Genomic DNA, 17,780 nt, shown 5'->3' with positions numbered 1-17,780 from the left:
AGAAGAGTAGTAATATCATTTGACAAGCAATTTAATAATTTTTTTTTATGCTTATATAAAGATTATATTTCATTTTTTGCTCAATATAAACTTAAGAATAACTTTCATATAAAAATGTTAATAAAATAAAATAATTTTAAGATGAAATTAACAGTACACACATTAGCTAACAGCCTGATAAAAAATGTTTCATACATCATTATAGATAAGCAGTTATGTAACGAGTGTAATTATACAAAACTATACATAAAATACGTTCATAATTATGCACACACACATGTAACGAGTGTAATTATTGTTACATCCCAGTAGATTTCCTTCTCCCATTCACAAACGTATGTTACTTTTATCTAGCATTCCATTTTTGTTTCGATATCTTATACCTTTATTTCGAAACGTCATATTCCCTAAACCTGAAAGGAATATTTAGCTAAGAGATACGCCACGTTCGTATACTTTTATGCGTCATCCTAAGGAATGCGTAAGAATCCCTTTTATAAAATAATATAACGCACATAATACTATTATTATATAATAACGCATAATATAACATTGTAGTTTTTTTCTTTTTAGTAAAAACCATCATTCTCTAGTTGGAACTATCCTCGCGCTTCGCATTTAGACGTAGGTTTTTTCCTTTTTGTGTCATTTATTTTTCCTTTTTGTCTAATAAACGGAATATAAAAGTTAGTCAGCCGAAACCGAAATCTCAACTCTGCGTCTCGTTTAGTAATATATACGAATATCCGAGGGGTTGCTAAGACTGTCGCTGCCAATGGTGTGGGCCCCGTCCTAAGCATTTTCTCGGAGCATTCACGAATTATATTTAGAGGACTGTGTTGTGACTGTCGCTGCCAATGGTATGGCCCCCATCTTAGACATTTTCCTCGAAAATTGACAATTCTTTCGCGTTGCTTCCATGCCTTCAAAAGGTGGACGAAGACAAAAGGAGAAGAGATTAAGGTTCCAGATCAAAACAGTCTTTAATAAAAATCACGATCCTTTTCCTTATTTCGAAAAACTAACGCGTCTATTTTAAATCAAAATAAGCCACTAGATCCATCCCGCGAACGCGAATATATCCTCGAACCATTAGAAATTGATTTCACCTTTCCCAATTATAAAAACATCCAGAAAGGCGATCCACGCAGACTCGCCTACGAACTTCGCGAACTCTTTGGCACCGCGGGTTCAAGGTCACCCTTCCTAAAAATTATCCTATCCTTCCTACTGAACATTCTTAATCGCACATTCTGACCTCCAATCCCAGGATAAATTGCTTAAATGCATTGACCCAAAAATCGGAGAACAATTCTTAAAACACAACGTTCCGTAACAATAATTCTTAGAAAATTATATGCATAATAATTATTTAATGTATATTTTTTCGAAGTTTGTATATATGTATATACAGATATACATATATATATTTTAACATAGAAATTGTAGAATTTCGCGTAAATAAATTTAAATTTAATAAAGATAAGCAGAAATGACTGACATGAAACTGTTCTTTCAAATAGGTATAATGAGCATTTACTGTAATCGGGTTAGAGAACGCTTGTATCCAATATATGCACATACATCAATATATAGATCGTATACTTATTGTTAATTATCGACTACCGAGTAGCGAACATTCACTGAGCGGCTGCGATAATACTGCATAATAATATATACCTATTGTTCAATGACGTTTTATGAAACGGGTGAAGGCCGCAGCACACATAATGCGAGAGAATCAACAAATCATAATTCTTCTTTTCCTCCCACTTCACGGAAGAGAAGCATTTTGATTGGTTGATTCTCTTATGCATCATGTAAAAGTGTGTGCTGCAGCCTTATAACGCTTGTTAATATAAAATAGTTAATATAAAAGTTTTGTTACATCAACCTGATAGAGATAGATAACACGCTGACCTCCTACAAGAGAGGATTGATCCGTACAATTCTTTTTGGATTTATTATTAGTGAACTCACGAACTCGATATCATTATCAGTACATTGCGGATACTTACGACATTACAATTACATGTTACAAAGCACATATACACAAATATACATTTCCAACTTTATATTCTATACGAGTTAAAAATAATTTTATCACAAATAACAATTAAATATCCCTTTCATCCAATTAAGAAGCTGATCTTATGTATTGGGTCCGTCACGGAGACTACGAGAGTCAAATGGATCATATTGAAACGAGGTGAAAGTTACAGAAGTGAATGAATTTACTAGAATTTATAATTTCATTAATCAATATCATACATTATTTATTTTTTTCTCTTTCTTTCATTTTTCCTCGATAGAAAGAAGTTGTAAGAAGTTCAGATAAAAAGGGGCGTTTATCTATTATAATTTTGCATTATCTGCTGTTACATCGAAAACGCCTCGTCATCCCAGACATTTTGTTTCAACGCATATAAAACTCGCGCATTGAATCAACTGCTTGTAGTACTGTGAACAATTGTGAAGCACGACACGTAATCAAAATATATTCGTAGATTTACACGGTAACAATTGTATTCGTCGCAGTCAAATTTTCGTGTAATCGTACGATATCTTAACACACGAAATTAAATTTGTAAAATTAGAAAAGAAGAAAAGACTATGTCGGAGATAAAAGTGCTAGAAGGTGGGGCCACTCAACTGTTCACCAATGCAGGTGGAGAAGCTGACGGTGATCCTCTATGGGCCGCACGTTACCTCGTAACGAAACCGGATGCCATCTTGGCTACTCACTTGGATTTCTTGCGTGCCGGATCGGATATCATACGAACGGTCACGTATCAAGCGACGATTGACGGTTTTGTAAAATATCTAGGCATTACCAAGGAAGAGAGTCTCGAGATCATTTGTAAAGCCGTTGATTACGCTAAAGAAGCTGTAAAGATATATACTAAAGAAATAGAGAATAACAAAAACGTGGCGAACCGAAAACCACTGATCGCTGGATCTTGCGGGCCTTACGGCGCTTCTTTGCATGATGGTTCAGAGTATAATGGTTCGTATTGTACAAGTGTATCACGAGAATTTTTAATGGATTGGCATAGACCTCGCGTACGAGCGTTATTGGAAAAGGGTGTGGATATGTTAGCGATGGAAACGATACCATGCGCTCGCGAGGCAGAAGCTATAATCGATCTACTCAAAGAATATCCGGATGCACGTGCATGGCTGTCCTTCTATTGTAAAGATGGAAAGAGCTTGGCGGACGGCAGCAACTTTCAAGAAACAGCTGTGAGATGTTACAGAAGTGCGGCACCCGGACAAATATTAGCTATCGGCAGTAATTGTATCGCTCCAAAATATGTTACCTCTCTGTTCAAAGGCATCAATAGAGACAAGTCAGATAATTTTATACCATTGGTGGTATACCCTAACAGCGGAGAAAAATATACAGAATCCGAAGGATGGAAAAAGGAAGGAGATGCTCCCACTTTGCACGATTTCATTGATGAATGGCTGAACCTTGGCGTTCGCTACATCGGTGGATGTTGCAGGACATGCGCTACAGATGTTAAACTTATAAGAGCTAAAGTGGATCAGCGGCTTAAACATTAATTTAATGATCTATCTCACACCACTTTTATAATACATAAAGCGTTATATTTTTCAACACTGTATGTTTTGTATAAGTATAATTTGTCTCATATTTTGAAAATTTTTATTATATATAATGAAAAAATATAAGTTAAACATTATATACACATCCATTGTTAACAATTTTTTTTATTGTACAAGAGTTTAAGCTTTCTTCTTTTCAAATCATGAGAAATATTATAATAGTATATCAAATTTATATTTTAATAAAAATTTTAAAATCCAAGTACTGAGAAGGAAATGATTTCCATTAGAAAGGAAGGGATTAATTATATTTTAACAATTTTGAATTTTTCTTCGAAATTAATATTTACATCAATATCATAAATTTGTATATCTATATGATATATTACGATGTATTAATTAAAAAATGAAGAAAAACATAATTTTAAAGACAAGATCATTAAATTAAAGATTTAAATTAAATCTTTAATTAAATGATCTTAACAAATTAAAGATTTAAAAAAGTAGATGAAAAGAATAATTAAAGATCAAATCAAAATGTACAAATTAAAAAAAAATTATGAGGAAAGACACATTAGATCGGTTTTTTATTGCTGCACTCTCCGAACGGGTGCATACGGTGCAATAAATTGAAGTGAAATAAATATACGTTTGTTTCAATTTATTGTATCACGTGCAACAGTTTAAAAAGTGTAGCAATAAAAAGCAGACCTATTTGTGAAGTTAAAGCTCCTTAGTAGTTACCACAGCCATATTGAATCGTGACGTCAGAAGCCAGAAATAACATGTTTATTTTTCTTACGTGGCATTTGTAAATAAAGACAATTTGGATAAACAAAATGATAGGATCGTTTTAAAATATTTGTAAAATGGTCAAAAACTATGCTTATCCCTCCTGTGTGACGATCAATAAATAATTATAAGAAGTGATAAAAGACACGTGTACCTAAGTAAAAATAAGCTACGCATTAAATAAAAGCACTTCATGTCTTTTATCACTTTTTACGATTATTTATTGATTGTCAAGAGGGATAAAGATAGCTTTCATCCATTTTTACAATTGTTTTAAAACGATCTCATCATTTTGTTTTATCCAAATTGCCCTTAATTACAAATGCCATAAAAAAATTAACATGTCATTTCTCGCTTCTGACGTCACAATTCAATATGACTATGGTGATTACTCAGGAGCCTTAAAAGTATAATAAAATTCTATCAATTCTTAATTATTTAAGAATTTTTTAATATAAACATTAAATAGTCAAGAAAATAACTTAAAATATTAATTGAATAGAAACACTGACATGTGTGCAGTATAGATAATACGAAAAAACTGTAAACTTACGGAATTACATAAAATTTCATCTCGGTACTCGAGAAATTAAAAAAAATGAAGCAAAAATCCTTTTTTTAATAAGAATATTTATTATTTTATCAAATACGTTCTAAATTTCTTAATATTTTTTAAATTTTACACAAATAATTATATATTTATTTAATAATAATAAAATCGCAGAGTCAAAACGTTTATTGTTTATTCTTCTAAAGATTTATCAATATATATTAAATGTTCACCAATTGGATACGTGCTACCTGCAATATTAATTTCGATGCTTCCTGTTGCTGCATTTACATTAAATATAGAATCTGATGAAATTTCAGTTTTTCCCTTTAAAATGTTTCCTGCTACTGGTCTAATTCTGGGTCCCAGGTTCGGATCATTAAATCGATATAATATGATTGAAGCAGGATCTGAACAAAATATATATTAGAGAGTCTATATTGCAACTACTTATTTAAAAACTTTCATATACCTTTTATATGTGAATTTTCTTTTACTATGTGGGAGACGATATCTGCAACCGTTGCACTTGAAATTTTCATAGACACTTCAAATAAATTGCTACAACTTTGTGGGTTAATAATACATATCGGCTTGTAAACTATGGGCTTTGCAAAAAAGTTAATGTATGGAGCACCTGGACAACATTCCTCTCTTGTCTTTTCTGTAGCTTCGTCCGTATACTTAATGACAATATCATAAAGCTGGTGATAAATAAAAATATAGTAAATATATATTAAGGTAGATAAAATAAAAATTTTAGTAGTGTATGCTTACGCCTAATGTATTTTTGAGATATTCTTTGTTCATCTCAAGCACATCGAATTCGTTAAAATCAAGGGTTAAATTCAGCACACTAAGACCATCAGTTTCCATCTTCTCTTTAATAAGCTGCACGAATGGCATTACTCTTTTCATATATTTTTTCAACTCTGTTTTGCTGGCAAACGCTGTGGAAAGTACTTTATTGTCTGGTAATTTATTTCCATTTTTCTATAGAGTAGTAAAAATATTAATACACAAGAAATGTTAATTATACAACATACTAAACTGTCATTACAACTTACGAAATACATTTCTCTCATTGTTGTAAGGATGACACTCTGCCAAGGAGGATAAGTCTTAGCTACCCAAATAATACCTTGACTAGGCTTTTCTATACTGGTAATATCATTCTTTGTCTTAGATTTTTTCGGAGTCATGTAATTTTTTAAAAGAATTCTAAATGTATGAGCAGTATCCATGAGGTATTGAGACGATTTTATTAAAATTTCATTTATTTTTCCTACAGTAGGCCATTTTGCATTTAATATACTGCCATCCTATGATAAACCATATTACTTAATTGTACTTTTATCAAGATAATTTAATATAATCTATAATTATATAATATATATATATATATATATATATTTGTGTTTTAATCCTAAAACTTACTTTTTTAAGTAAATCTCCCCATATGTATTCACAAACATGTGGGCAAATAGGAGATAGAAGAATTATCTGAATCTCTATGTACTTCTTAATTAACTTCAGATCGACCTTTGGACTTAATTGCAAATATTTATCTCTAGCTGCTTGAAGCTCATAAAATCCTGTCCTCAATGCTTCCTTGTAAAGCATTTTTGAATAATTTTCACCAGTTTCTTGTATTTTTAAATTTATTTCGCTATATCAAATAAATGTATAAAATAAATCATTTCAGTTCTATAGTATAATTTTGAAAAATTAAAAACAATAGAAATACCTTTCAAAGACTTCGTTATGAAAATTTTGACAGGAATAACAATCCATATTTAATATATCTTTTACCCATTCTATAAAATTATATAGTCTCAAAATTCCTGCATCAGCTGTACTTTCAATGAAATTAGCATCCTCTATCGAGTCACCAGAATCAGCTAGACAGAGACGCGTTCCATCAGCTGAGAATTTTTCCACCGCTTCGGCAAGTGTTAAAAAGTTGCCCTCTGATTTAGACATCTGTGTAATTAAAACAATTACAATTTTATATATAACACAAACATTTTGAATAATTTTACACTACCTTTGCTGAATTGAGAAGTAGATGACCATTTGCTCTTATTCCTTGTGGCCATAATTCAGGTTGGTTTGGCCACATTGCTGTATGATTATAAAGAAAATATGTAAGGTGATTTTGTATAAGATCTTTTCCTGACACCCTCAAATCTACAGGATACCAGTACTGAAATTCGTGTCTCATACGATCTAGAACAGCTTTCTTTATATTTGTCTCAGGCAATTTAGCGTCTTTGAAGAAGATATAATCCCACACCTCCAAAGTCATATCACAAGCTCTGATAGAAACGATTAATATATATTAATAATCACAGATATATACAATATACATAAATATAATATACATCAACTTTAATTTTATTTACTTTATTCCATATGCATTAAGTTTGTCTCCTTTGAAAGTTCCCCCTTGCAAAAAATGCGCTATTGTGTAATAAGCCATGTAAATAGTAGAATCTGACAAAGATTCTATCAGCCAATTTTCGTCCCATGGTAATTTAGTGCCTAAAAATTTGATAATTAAGATATTTATAATAATTCTAATTATATTTCGTAATAATTTATTTACCTAGTCCATACGTCCTGGAACATGCGTGCTCATGTAACCAGTCAAAACAAGCAAAGAAATTTTTTCTAACTTCATCGTGAAAGGTATTGAGACTCTTTAAAGCTTCAAGCGTCTCCTTTTTCCAATTTTTTTCTCCATAATCCAAATACCATTGGTTACATAAAGCTACTACACATTCATCATTTGATCTTGAAATAATAGTTTTTTCAGGTTCATAATAAATCACTGCTTCGCCACTGTCAATCATCTCTTTCTGAATGAGTTTCTTAATATTTTGTATCTTTTTGCCCTTATGTGAACCCACTAACAGTACGCCATCGTAAAATCCTTTCAAATATGCTATTTCCTTTGCTTCTGTGAGTTTAACTTTATCATTTTGAGATTGAATCTTTAACTGATCATATAGTGTTACTGCTACTAAATTGCCAAGTTCTGGAACTTCGATGATTGGAATCTGATACATAGAAATATATATGAAAGATTTCATAATTTTTTCCAATCATTTACAGTTAAGTAATTCACATTATATATAATTTACTTACTGGATTATATGGCAAAACCATTTTGTCAGCAATTCCATATTTTTCTCTAAGTGGTTGTTTCTTTTTTAGATCCATCAATGCAGCGTAATCATCTGGGGAATCACTAGGAACGGAAGTTACGATACCAGTGCCCTTATCTTCTTTTATCGTCAGCATAGGCAATGCATAAATCACTTTATTAGATGTGAGAGGTGCTTTCAATTCGAGTCCTAGTAAGTCCTACAAATATTTATTATGTAAAGATTTTGAAAATATAAGTAATTTGCATTGAATAGAGAGATTGCATTGAATAGTACTTTGCCAGTGAGCTTTTGTATAACATCTATATTTCCCTCTTCTTTGAAGAAACCTTGATAGGACATGTTCCTGGCCGCACGTTCTGTAGAAATATATACATCCCCACATGTTAAATTATATGCTATGTAGTTCATGTCTGGATGAACCCAACAATTTGTTTGCCCATACATTGTTTCTGGTCTTAAAGTTGCAGCTACTAAGTAAACTAATTTATTATCAAAATTCCTATAAAAGTCGTACAATGTTTAGTTAACGAATTAAAAAATGTTATTAAATGGAGAATAATATTAATGTAATCTAACAAAAAGTATTACTTGATAATTTTTTGAGGATATTGAATTTTCATTTTAATCAATGTATATTCCTGTGCTCCAACACCTTCACCAGAAGCTCTATCGTGATCCATACAAGGTTGACCGTCTTTTGGAGAATAAATAGTATATCTCTTTCCATACTTGATTTTATTCCTAGATTTCAAATGATGAAACTGCCAATGTATAAAAGAGTCATAAAACAGATTTACATCTGTTGTAATAAATGTTCTTCGCCAATCCACCTAAAAATTGTTTAATCAGTATATGAAACTTAAGAAAATTATACAAAAATAATTTTTATTTTTTGTTACATGAAGACCAATAGATTTTAAGTCTTGCACAGCAAGCGGTGGAAAATATTCTAACCAATATGCAGCATTGGCAAAATTCTTAATTTCTTCATTTCGTAAACCAAGACTTTGCATAATTTGCCATTGATACTTAGCTGTACCAGCCTTGGCAACCGCCTTACTCTGAAATTAACATCAACCATCTTCTTAAAAATATCTATTATGCTCAAATTAAAGTTATTAAAATTTTTTACCTTTTTTCCTTTGCTTTTATCCTTTAGTACATCATCCTCTTTTTCTTCTACTATCTCAATTTCTTCAGGAAACTTAGGTGGATAACCATATGTTTCAATTTCTCTCTTTAATTTATCGGCACATGCTTTAATAGGCATACCAGTGCAATGAAAACCAAAAGGAAAGAGTACCTTCTTTCCTAAAAGGCGATTGTATCGAGCAGCAAACTGTTACACATTATTAATTATTACGTATATTTAAAATAAACAAATATAATAAATAAAAACACATAAATAATATATTAGAAAACAAAATTGTAAAAATATTGTATATAAGTACCTCACATTTTGATAATGAAAATACATGACCGAGATGGAGACGTCCATTCATATAAGGATATGGAAAAGTTGCAAAAAATTTTTCATCTGGTAAGTTCTTATCTTTAGAAGGTGCATCCACTTCATATACCTTTGCAGATTCCCATTTCGTTTGTATGTTTTTTTCAATTTCTTGAAGATATTCAACTTTAAAGGTTCCCTTCCTTTCTGAGATCTCTCTCTATTACGTAAAATATTTTTTTTAACAATTGATGCAAAATAATATATGTATATCATTATAATAAATCAGATTGGCCAGATATATGATATAATTGTTTTTATTGCATTTATGACAACTGAAAATTATGACTTATATAGGTAAATTATATATAATATAACTACACATACTGTAATGTTCAATTGTCATAAATATAAAACAATTGTTTGACCATTCACATTCCATTTTTATATTATACGATGATATATATCCCAGACAACATAAAGTCTAAAATTGTGACATAAGACGTCTTAATCGTTTTTTAAACGCAAAAAAACGTTTTGTGACTCAATTTTAAACACTTTATTTTCTGGATATTATTTTATATATTTAGTAGCTAGGTTAAGATTTACGAAGATGTACATACTTTGTTTTTTGCTCACATATGTGTGATAAAAATAGCAACATTTATTATTTAATAATAACATATATTTACCATTTTAATTATATTTATTACAAACAGCTGTAAGAGATCAGTCAGTTCTAGGTTAGATTACTACGCCATTGCGGCGCGCGCACTTGGTTTAAGCCGTCGCAGTCAGGTAATGCGGTTGCGCAAGATATTCGGAGATATCGATAGGTCCTTCAGACCACGTGATAGCCTGTGATAGGCAGTTCGATATACGTCCGCTAGGATTGGTTAAGAGCACCAAACGCGCGCGGCGCGCTTTGCAGGGCGGTCCTATTCAGCCGCGCGCTTGCATTTGACGGTGGGCTGGGCGAATTTAAATATTTCTATAAATTAATATCTCGTTAACTACTGTGACAATTGTAAAATAGTACAGGACTTTTCTTCCCAGTTTAGTCCATTCTACCCCCTGTACGGAATATGTTGCACTAATTATCAAACACTCTGTATATATATGTATATATAGGCAGAGCTGAGCGTATTAAAATACAAAATACAAGATATAATCGATTTTATACAAATACCGTTTTTTTATATAAAAGTATGAAATACATGCCCAGCTCTGTATGATGATGAAATACATATAGATATTGCAGTTTATATATTTAAAATAAAATAGTCATATAATTGTGCCTTCAAAAGAACAATCAATGCAAATTTAATGCAATTAAAAAAAACAAATCGATTATAAATTTAATTGTTAAAAAACGAATTACATATATATATATATATAAAATTTCTTGAATTAAAATTAATTGTTAAACACTTAAATGTATATTTTTCAAGATTTTGTACACGAGCATAATAAATAATATAAAAAAATTGTATAAAAGAAAATAGTTAATATATTTTTATAATGCTTTTTTATAAAATTAGATTTTTTATTAGATTTCAATATTATAAATTAATTTCATATTTGCTTATAATTCATTTTTTTACATTTTATTAATAAAGTATACATGGTATGTATATCCTTTTATCCTTTTACATTTGTGTAACAGGTTTTAAACCTAATAAACTAAAGCATTTCTCTAAGATAAGCGCAGTAGCTTCCACGAGCAAAAGACGTCCCATATTTATTTTTATTATTTCACCAGACTGATTTTTTTCCACACAGTAACATTTATCGTAGAATTCTGTAAATGCGCATGAAACCTCGTAACAAAACTCGCACAGCGGATTCAAGTATAGATCTTCGGTAATGCCAAGAATTATATCGGGAAATTTTAGTAATACTTTGGCCAGTTTCCATTCTTTTTCATGCTCTAATGAGATCGGAATTTCCTGCGAATGCTGTCGCAACTCATCCTTCGTAACGTTCGCCATTCTGGCGATAGAACGAATTCGAGTTAAAGCATACAGTAAGTAAACGGCTGTGTTGCCTTTATCTTCCAGCATCTTATCAAATGAAAATACATATTCGTGATTTCTATTTTGTACTAAATCGGCATATTTTATGCAACCATATGCCACGGATTCTTGGATTGTCTTTAGTTCTTCTTCCGATAATACTTTATCGCGAGCTTTCTCTTTCAGCTTCTGCAGTGCTCTTTTCAGGCCTGAAGTGCAATATGTAACAGTTAAATTTTAGAAATGAAGTAAAAGTACCAAACTAAAATTAAGATTGCTTTATTACCTTCGTCTAATAACTCGCTAAGTTTCACAGTGTCACCGGATCTGGTTTTAAATTTCTTCCTATCTTCACCTAAAACAACACCAAAGCTAACATGATCCATCCTATGAAAGCTTTTCAAGATACCTGCCCTTTTGGCACAACTTTCTATCATTTGAAAATGCAGAGATTGACCAGCATCTGTCACATATATCAACTGTAAAATTACAGAAATTATAAAATAATTTATTGACATAATAGGAATATAAAGATGCTTAATATGTAGAATATGGTACTCACCCAATCTGCCCTTTCATTTTCGACACGATGCTTAATAGCAGCCATATCTGACGTATCGTATGTAAATCCTCCATCAAATTTTACTATAGTTAATGGTACACTACTACCATGTTTCTCTCCCCACATTATCTTTCGCCCATTATCTTCTTCCAGCATATTTTTTGATTCTAGCTCTGAAACTATCGACTCCATGTACTTCTGATAAAATGATTCACCTCTTTCTATTAATTTGATATCCAATCGAGCATACACCTTTTCAAATTCTGTATCAAATATAAAAATAATTAAGATATCTTTCTTTTTGGATAATTAATTATATCAACACAGCTGATTATTCTCTAGCTTTACCTTGCCTAGATACATCACATATCATTTTCCATGCTTTTGTTATATTAGGCTCAAAAGCTTGTAATTTAACGACACATTCGTATGCACGTTTTTTGAATTCTTCGTCTTCATCGAATCTACTCTTAGATTCTTTATAAAAAGTCTATATATATATACAAAATAAATATGATATAAAAATAATCAGTAAATTTATAAAGTAATCATACCTAGCAATTATTATTAAATATCACCTAACATAACTACATAATTACCTGAAGATCCTTAATTGGAGGAGCAATAGTTAAATAGTTAGGAAACTTATCTTGAAGATGTGCTATCAACATACCAAATTGTGTACCCCAATCACCTACATGATTAAGTCTCAATACATCATGTCCTAAGTATTCTAACAACCTTGAGATACTGTCTCCAATTATCGTAGATCTTAAGTGTCCGACATGCATTTCCTTGGCAATGTTAGGACTAGAAAAATCTACAATTACTCTTTTCTTCCTAACATACGGAGGACAAATTTCACCAGCCGATAACCAGTTGCGCAGAACAGACTGTCCAAATTCACGTTTTAAATATATGTTTATGAATCCTGCACCAGCTATTTCATATTTATCGATAACAGAGGATACTTTCAACCTAGACATTATCTTATTAGCAACATCACGTGGACTTATCTTGGTACCTGTAATAATAATAAATAAAAATAATATTAAATATATGTTTGCTTTCTTGTCAAGTTTTGTTAAATAAGATACTAAATGTTTTTAAGTAGTAAATTCTTACCAGAACTACTCAGTTGTTTTGCTAAAGGCATTGCACTGTTACACTGATAATCTCCAAATTTAGGATTAGTGCTAACAGCCACTATTACTGGTGGATCTACTACATCAGGATAAGCAGCATTAATAGCCTTATAAAAGACAGTATAAAGATTATCCTTTATACTAATTGTATCTGCAATTCCAAATAATCCCATTCTATTGTCTAGTTTATCCCTCTGCATTTCCACAGTCTATAAAAAATTATTATAAAAAATATACAAAATAGATAAAAACTTAAGGTAAATATAAAGAACCCACTCCTCTCAAATTTTGATAAAAATATATTCAATCGATGCGTTTTTGCATGAAAGGAAAGAATCTGGCAGAAAAAAGTGTCGCTCTGCCCTACGAACCGAGATATTAAGCGTTAAAGTTTACGACTGCTCAGATTAGGAAATCTGTCACAGCCGCGAAATTGGCGAAATACTGCGCTACGAGCATGCGCTGCGATTATATTTTCGTGCTGTATGATCATATGCGCATGCGTAGATAGTTATTGAGAACGAAATTTGAATGTCAATCAGGAAATATGGAATTTTTCCTACTGTACAGCACGGTCCATATCCGATACATACATAACATTGGCGTTGCAAAATTGTTAATTCTGTTGAACGCAGCCACTGCATGTAACAATGATGCTATAAGAATTAATCAATATTACTTATAACAGAGATAAATTGATAGATTAACTTACAAAACACGGTGTATTATCATCTTAAACAAATTGTAACGAATGTGGAAGTGTCGTTAATCTAGACAAGAAAAAATTAATGTTTACATGCCGAAAAGTGCGTTTTGTGAGAAATATTCACAAGAAACGTGTGAGAAAATAATGCAAATTTAAGCGCTAAAGTGGGAACATGGTTTAGTAATAGCAAAGTAGATCTGAGCATAATTTGCAGAATTATAGCTTATTTTACCATGTTCCCACCACCATGACATTGGACACTGGGTTGTCTTTGATCACGGTTATTGATTGGGTCAATTTTTACAGAGAAGTATATACATAACTATTTTTAGCTAAAAATCTGTATACAAATATATGTGTACAGTATATTTATGTTTATTAAAATTTAGGTGTGTGTGTACTGGGCAAAGAAACATACTGAAAAGCTGGAAGGCCCAGAACATATAGTGGAAATTGACGAAGCAAAATTTGGCCACAGAAAATACAACCGTGGACGAAAAGTCGAAGGCACTGGGTATTTGAACGGATTGATAGAGAATCTAAAAAAATATTTTTAGTACCTCTTAGGGATAGAACGCAAGAGACTTTATTGCAATGTATAAAAGATAAGATTTTAGTAGGAACAACCATAATGTCAGACTGTTGGAAATCTTATAATTGTCTTGACAATGAAGATTTCCAACATCTAACAGTGAATAATACATATAATTTCGTTGATCTTGACACAGGTACAGTGTTTTATAAAGAATTTAAATGACATTTATATATATATATAAAATTTATAAATATACATACTCTTTAAATTTTGTAGGTGCACATACGCAAAATATTGAACGCGTTTGGAGAGAAGTTAGGGCAAATATCCCGAAATATGGAATTAAATTCCATAATTTTATGGGATATTTGTCTGAATACCTCTTTCAAATGCGATCATGTTTTAGAAGAACGTATAGATATTTTTTTTTATGTCGTTAGTCAGTTATATATCCTCCAAAATACAGTGTCCAATGTCACCAACAAACGTCTTCCTCAAATGTACATTAAAATCAGTGTTTCTGCATGTGTACATTAATATATTTCTATTGACACTTCTGCATTATACTCGTACATTTACATTTAATGTGTTAATATATCTTATTAAAAAAACTAATATTTATATGTAACATAATATGTTTCAATTACGACATTTAAAAATACAAAAGTAACAACTTAAAAAATGAATTAGTTACTTGTGCAATGTTTCTATTATACATAGCTCTATTCCAAATAAATCGTAACTCATGTGGACAGAGGGATGTATAGACAGTAAAGCTTAGGTTCGGGGCGGCCTAGCCGCCCCGAATATAAGCAAAGTAACATATCATACCTGCTTGGAGCCTAACCGCCGCTTAGAAGTTACAGCGTAGACAGTGTCCGCTTGGATAATATCTCGGTTCGTAGGGCAGAGGGACACTTTTTTCTGCCAGATTCTTTCGTTTCATGCAAAAACGCATCGATTGAGTATATTTTTATCAAAATTTGAGAGGAGCGGATTCTTCTTTATATTTACTCCAGATCTACAATAGAGTTTTAAGCCATAAGAAATGGACGAATCATAATCGATTATTCTCCTCGAATTCGACTGTAATTGATTAATTTCTTATGGCTTAAGGCTTAAAACACCCACTGTAGATCCGGGGTTACCAAACTTAAATAAATTCTGTTACACTAATACAAATTTTCTACACTTAAAATCTACCCTTTTGAGTATCGTTATCCTGTGCGTCAATTTGATGTTTTCTTGTTGTAATTTCTCAAACTCCTCCTTAGTTATATTACTCGGAAGATCAGTCGTAATACTCCGTCGTTGCAGTGATTCAAGTTGCTGTTTTAAACCGAGAATTTCTCTCTCCTGCAATAATAGACACGTGATCACATAACCTCACAATTATCCGGATTATCGAATTATCATAAATTTATAACATAATAGTCAGTAAACATTAAAAATTAATTGCCAGAAAAGTTTACCGCTGCGGTCGCTCGTTCGTTAAACGAGTCTATATCCTTTTTTGACAGCATTCCTATGTTTTCTCAGCTTTCATTGAAGATCCTATCAACAACGTGGTCAGTAGTTGGCACTTTGGCAGTAGAGTAGTGTAGAGTAGTCGCTAGTCGGTTTAATTTCAAAAGAAGCACCGTCGATAAAATAGGCGACTTGTGCAGTTTTTTTTTGTGACTAATAATGAATAAAAAATGACTCAGTGACTTATACATTATTGACAACATTAAAAATCATGCTATTTATAAGATCAAATAGAATTTTCCGTATTTTTTATTATGTATTTTTGTATGTATTTTTCTTAATTCAGTTTTAAGCTTTTAAGTTAATAAACTAACGCAAATATATTAAATTGTTGAAGAAATTTTAAATTTTTTGTGCAAGTAATCCGTCATATATCATTGGAGAAGCTATTTCGGCATTTTTTAGATACATGTCGAAACTTCTCATGTATGATCATGAAACGTATGCTTGTAAATCATAACGTCCCAAGATGCGTTCTATTTCGCACATGATGCGCATGATGCATCAATTGTCCTTATTTAACATTTGATGAGCAACAAAGATAAACGATGCATTATACGCATCATGCGAGTCATTAACATATTTCAGATATCAAATTATTATTATTAACGTTCTTTAATCCAACGTTATGGAGGCTGGATCATAATGACCAGAAACCCTGTGTTTTTAAATATCTTATTATATATTTGCTGGATTTTAACCAATTTTAATCGCCCAGTAGCTGGAGTATATATGATATACTATAGTGGTTATTTTATCATTATTTCATACGAGAGAGAGAGAAAGAGAGAGAGAGAGAGCTTTTCAAAACCATAGTGAAAGCTTTAAAAGGTTGTTTCGCGTTTATTGGATGATATTTCGATTTGACTCTAAAGGAGAATATAAAATAAGTAAGTCAAAATGTATAAAATCTAATTTAAGTAGGATGTATAATAATCACAATAATATTTAATAGAAGTAGAATAGTCTTATAAAAAGATTTGACTACATTGCGTTACATATACATATAATATAATTTTATATTTTTTTCAAGAACTTCAGTGATTGAGGGTGAGTGAAAAAGTATACAGACGTTGCTGTTGGTATGCAAAGTAATAAGTTAATTTTTTTTCAAATTAACTAATTTATTCCATTAAAATAACAAAAGAATGTTTTCCGACTCATTTTATTGATGGCATCCTCGAGTTATAAATTTAATATTTTTATTTTCTAATCTGAATTGTAACTTCTATTATATTAGAATACATTTTGATATAAAATAAATTTGTGTATTATTATGACACAAAATAAATTGCATGAAAATCCTAAATTAAAGAACAAAAAGTAAATGTCTCCAAGACAGAGAGAGAAGGATGGAAACGCGTTATTTTGGAAATTATTATATAGTGTTACTTTTTCATAATAATAATTTAGTAATATTACAATTTTTATGACGGCACCAATATAAACATCTGGTTGAGAAAGATCACTTTTTAAAATTAACTCGGTATATTATGCGTTATTATATTCCAAAAAAAAAATAACTCGTGGCTTTAGTCGTTACGTAATAAAGAATCGGTAAAACATTAGTAAAACGTTACTTTTATTCGTTCCATAATATGGAATAAAGTAACAAGTTATTTTTCAAAAGTTACTTTCCTAACTTTCATGTTATGATCATCGTTAAAAAATTGTAATGTCATTATTAAATCATTACTGTAAAAAAAGTAATAATAACAGTAATAGCGTTATAAATTACTTACATCCTTGTACGAA

At 31.0% G+C, this 17,780-nt stretch overlaps 3 protein-coding genes across 3 annotated transcripts; 1 reads left to right on the top strand and 2 right to left on the bottom strand.

Moving 5' to 3' along the window:
* The first annotated feature begins 2,400 nt into the window (after positions 1–2,400).
* Positions 2,401–3,601, top strand: LOC108781887 (homocysteine S-methyltransferase). The gene has a single exon (XM_018550004.1). The coding sequence runs from the start codon at positions 2,614–2,616 to the stop codon at positions 3,565–3,567; it is 954 nt and encodes a 317-aa protein (XP_018405506.1). The 5' UTR covers positions 2,401–2,613; the 3' UTR covers positions 3,568–3,601.
* Positions 3,602–5,104: 1,503 nt separating this feature from the next.
* LeuRS (Leucyl-tRNA synthetase) lies at positions 5,105–10,282 on the bottom strand. The gene is made up of 16 exons (XM_018550572.1): positions 10,228–10,282; positions 9,537–9,755; positions 9,218–9,424; positions 8,985–9,146; positions 8,674–8,915; positions 8,359–8,584; positions 8,063–8,281; positions 7,521–7,974; positions 7,318–7,456; positions 6,960–7,230; positions 6,660–6,895; positions 6,350–6,581; positions 5,980–6,234; positions 5,690–5,905; positions 5,385–5,616; positions 5,105–5,322 (listed from the first exon to the last, which is right to left on the bottom strand). Exons 1-16 carry the CDS (start codon positions 10,228–10,230, stop codon positions 5,105–5,107), a joined length of 3,531 nt encoding a protein of 1,176 aa, XP_018406074.1. The 5' UTR covers positions 10,231–10,282.
* Positions 10,283–11,126: 844 nt separating this feature from the next.
* On the bottom strand, positions 11,127–16,065 carry ArgRS (arginine--tRNA ligase-like protein). The gene is made up of 8 exons (XM_018550574.1): positions 15,971–16,065; positions 15,702–15,854; positions 13,238–13,466; positions 12,712–13,136; positions 12,461–12,602; positions 12,113–12,375; positions 11,837–12,029; positions 11,127–11,759 (listed from the first exon to the last, which is right to left on the bottom strand). Exons 1-8 carry the CDS (start codon positions 16,019–16,021, stop codon positions 11,185–11,187), a joined length of 2,031 nt encoding a protein of 676 aa, XP_018406076.1. The 5' UTR covers positions 16,022–16,065; the 3' UTR covers positions 11,127–11,184.
* Between the last annotated feature and the right edge of the window lie 1,715 nt (positions 16,066–17,780).

The sequence above is a fragment of the Cyphomyrmex costatus genome, unplaced genomic scaffold (assembly GCF_001594065.2).
Source record: "Cyphomyrmex costatus isolate MS0001 unplaced genomic scaffold, Ccosl1.0 scaffold123, whole genome shotgun sequence".
NCBI classification, from domain to species: Eukaryota; Metazoa; Arthropoda; class Insecta; order Hymenoptera; family Formicidae; genus Cyphomyrmex; species Cyphomyrmex costatus.
The sequence above is the reverse complement of the archived record's forward strand: the minus strand, read 5'-3'. Positions and strand labels throughout refer to the sequence as shown.

Coding starts and splice junctions, on each gene's coding strand:
- LeuRS (XM_018550572.1), bottom strand. Junction 7,231..7,317: donor CTTAATGCATATGGAATAAA/GTAAATAAAATT, acceptor CGTTTCTATCAG/AGCTTGTGATATGACTTTGG. Junction 6,896..6,959: donor TACTTCTCAATTCAGCAAAG/GTAGTGTAAAAT, acceptor TTAATTACACAG/ATGTCTAAATCAGAGGGCAA.
- ArgRS (XM_018550574.1), bottom strand. CDS start 16,021: ATGCTGTCAAAAAAGGATATAGACTCGTTTAACGAACGAGCGACCGCA. Junction 13,137..13,237: donor AAAACAACTGAGTAGTTCTG/GTAAGAATTTAC, acceptor TTATTATTACAG/GTACCAAGATAAGTCCACGT. Junction 11,760..11,836: donor TAGCGAGTTATTAGACGAAG/GTAATAAAGCAA, acceptor ATTGCACTTCAG/GCCTGAAAAGAGCACTGCAG.
- LOC108781887 (XM_018550004.1), top strand. CDS start 2,614: ATGTCGGAGATAAAAGTGCTAGAAGGTGGGGCCACTCAACTGTTCACC.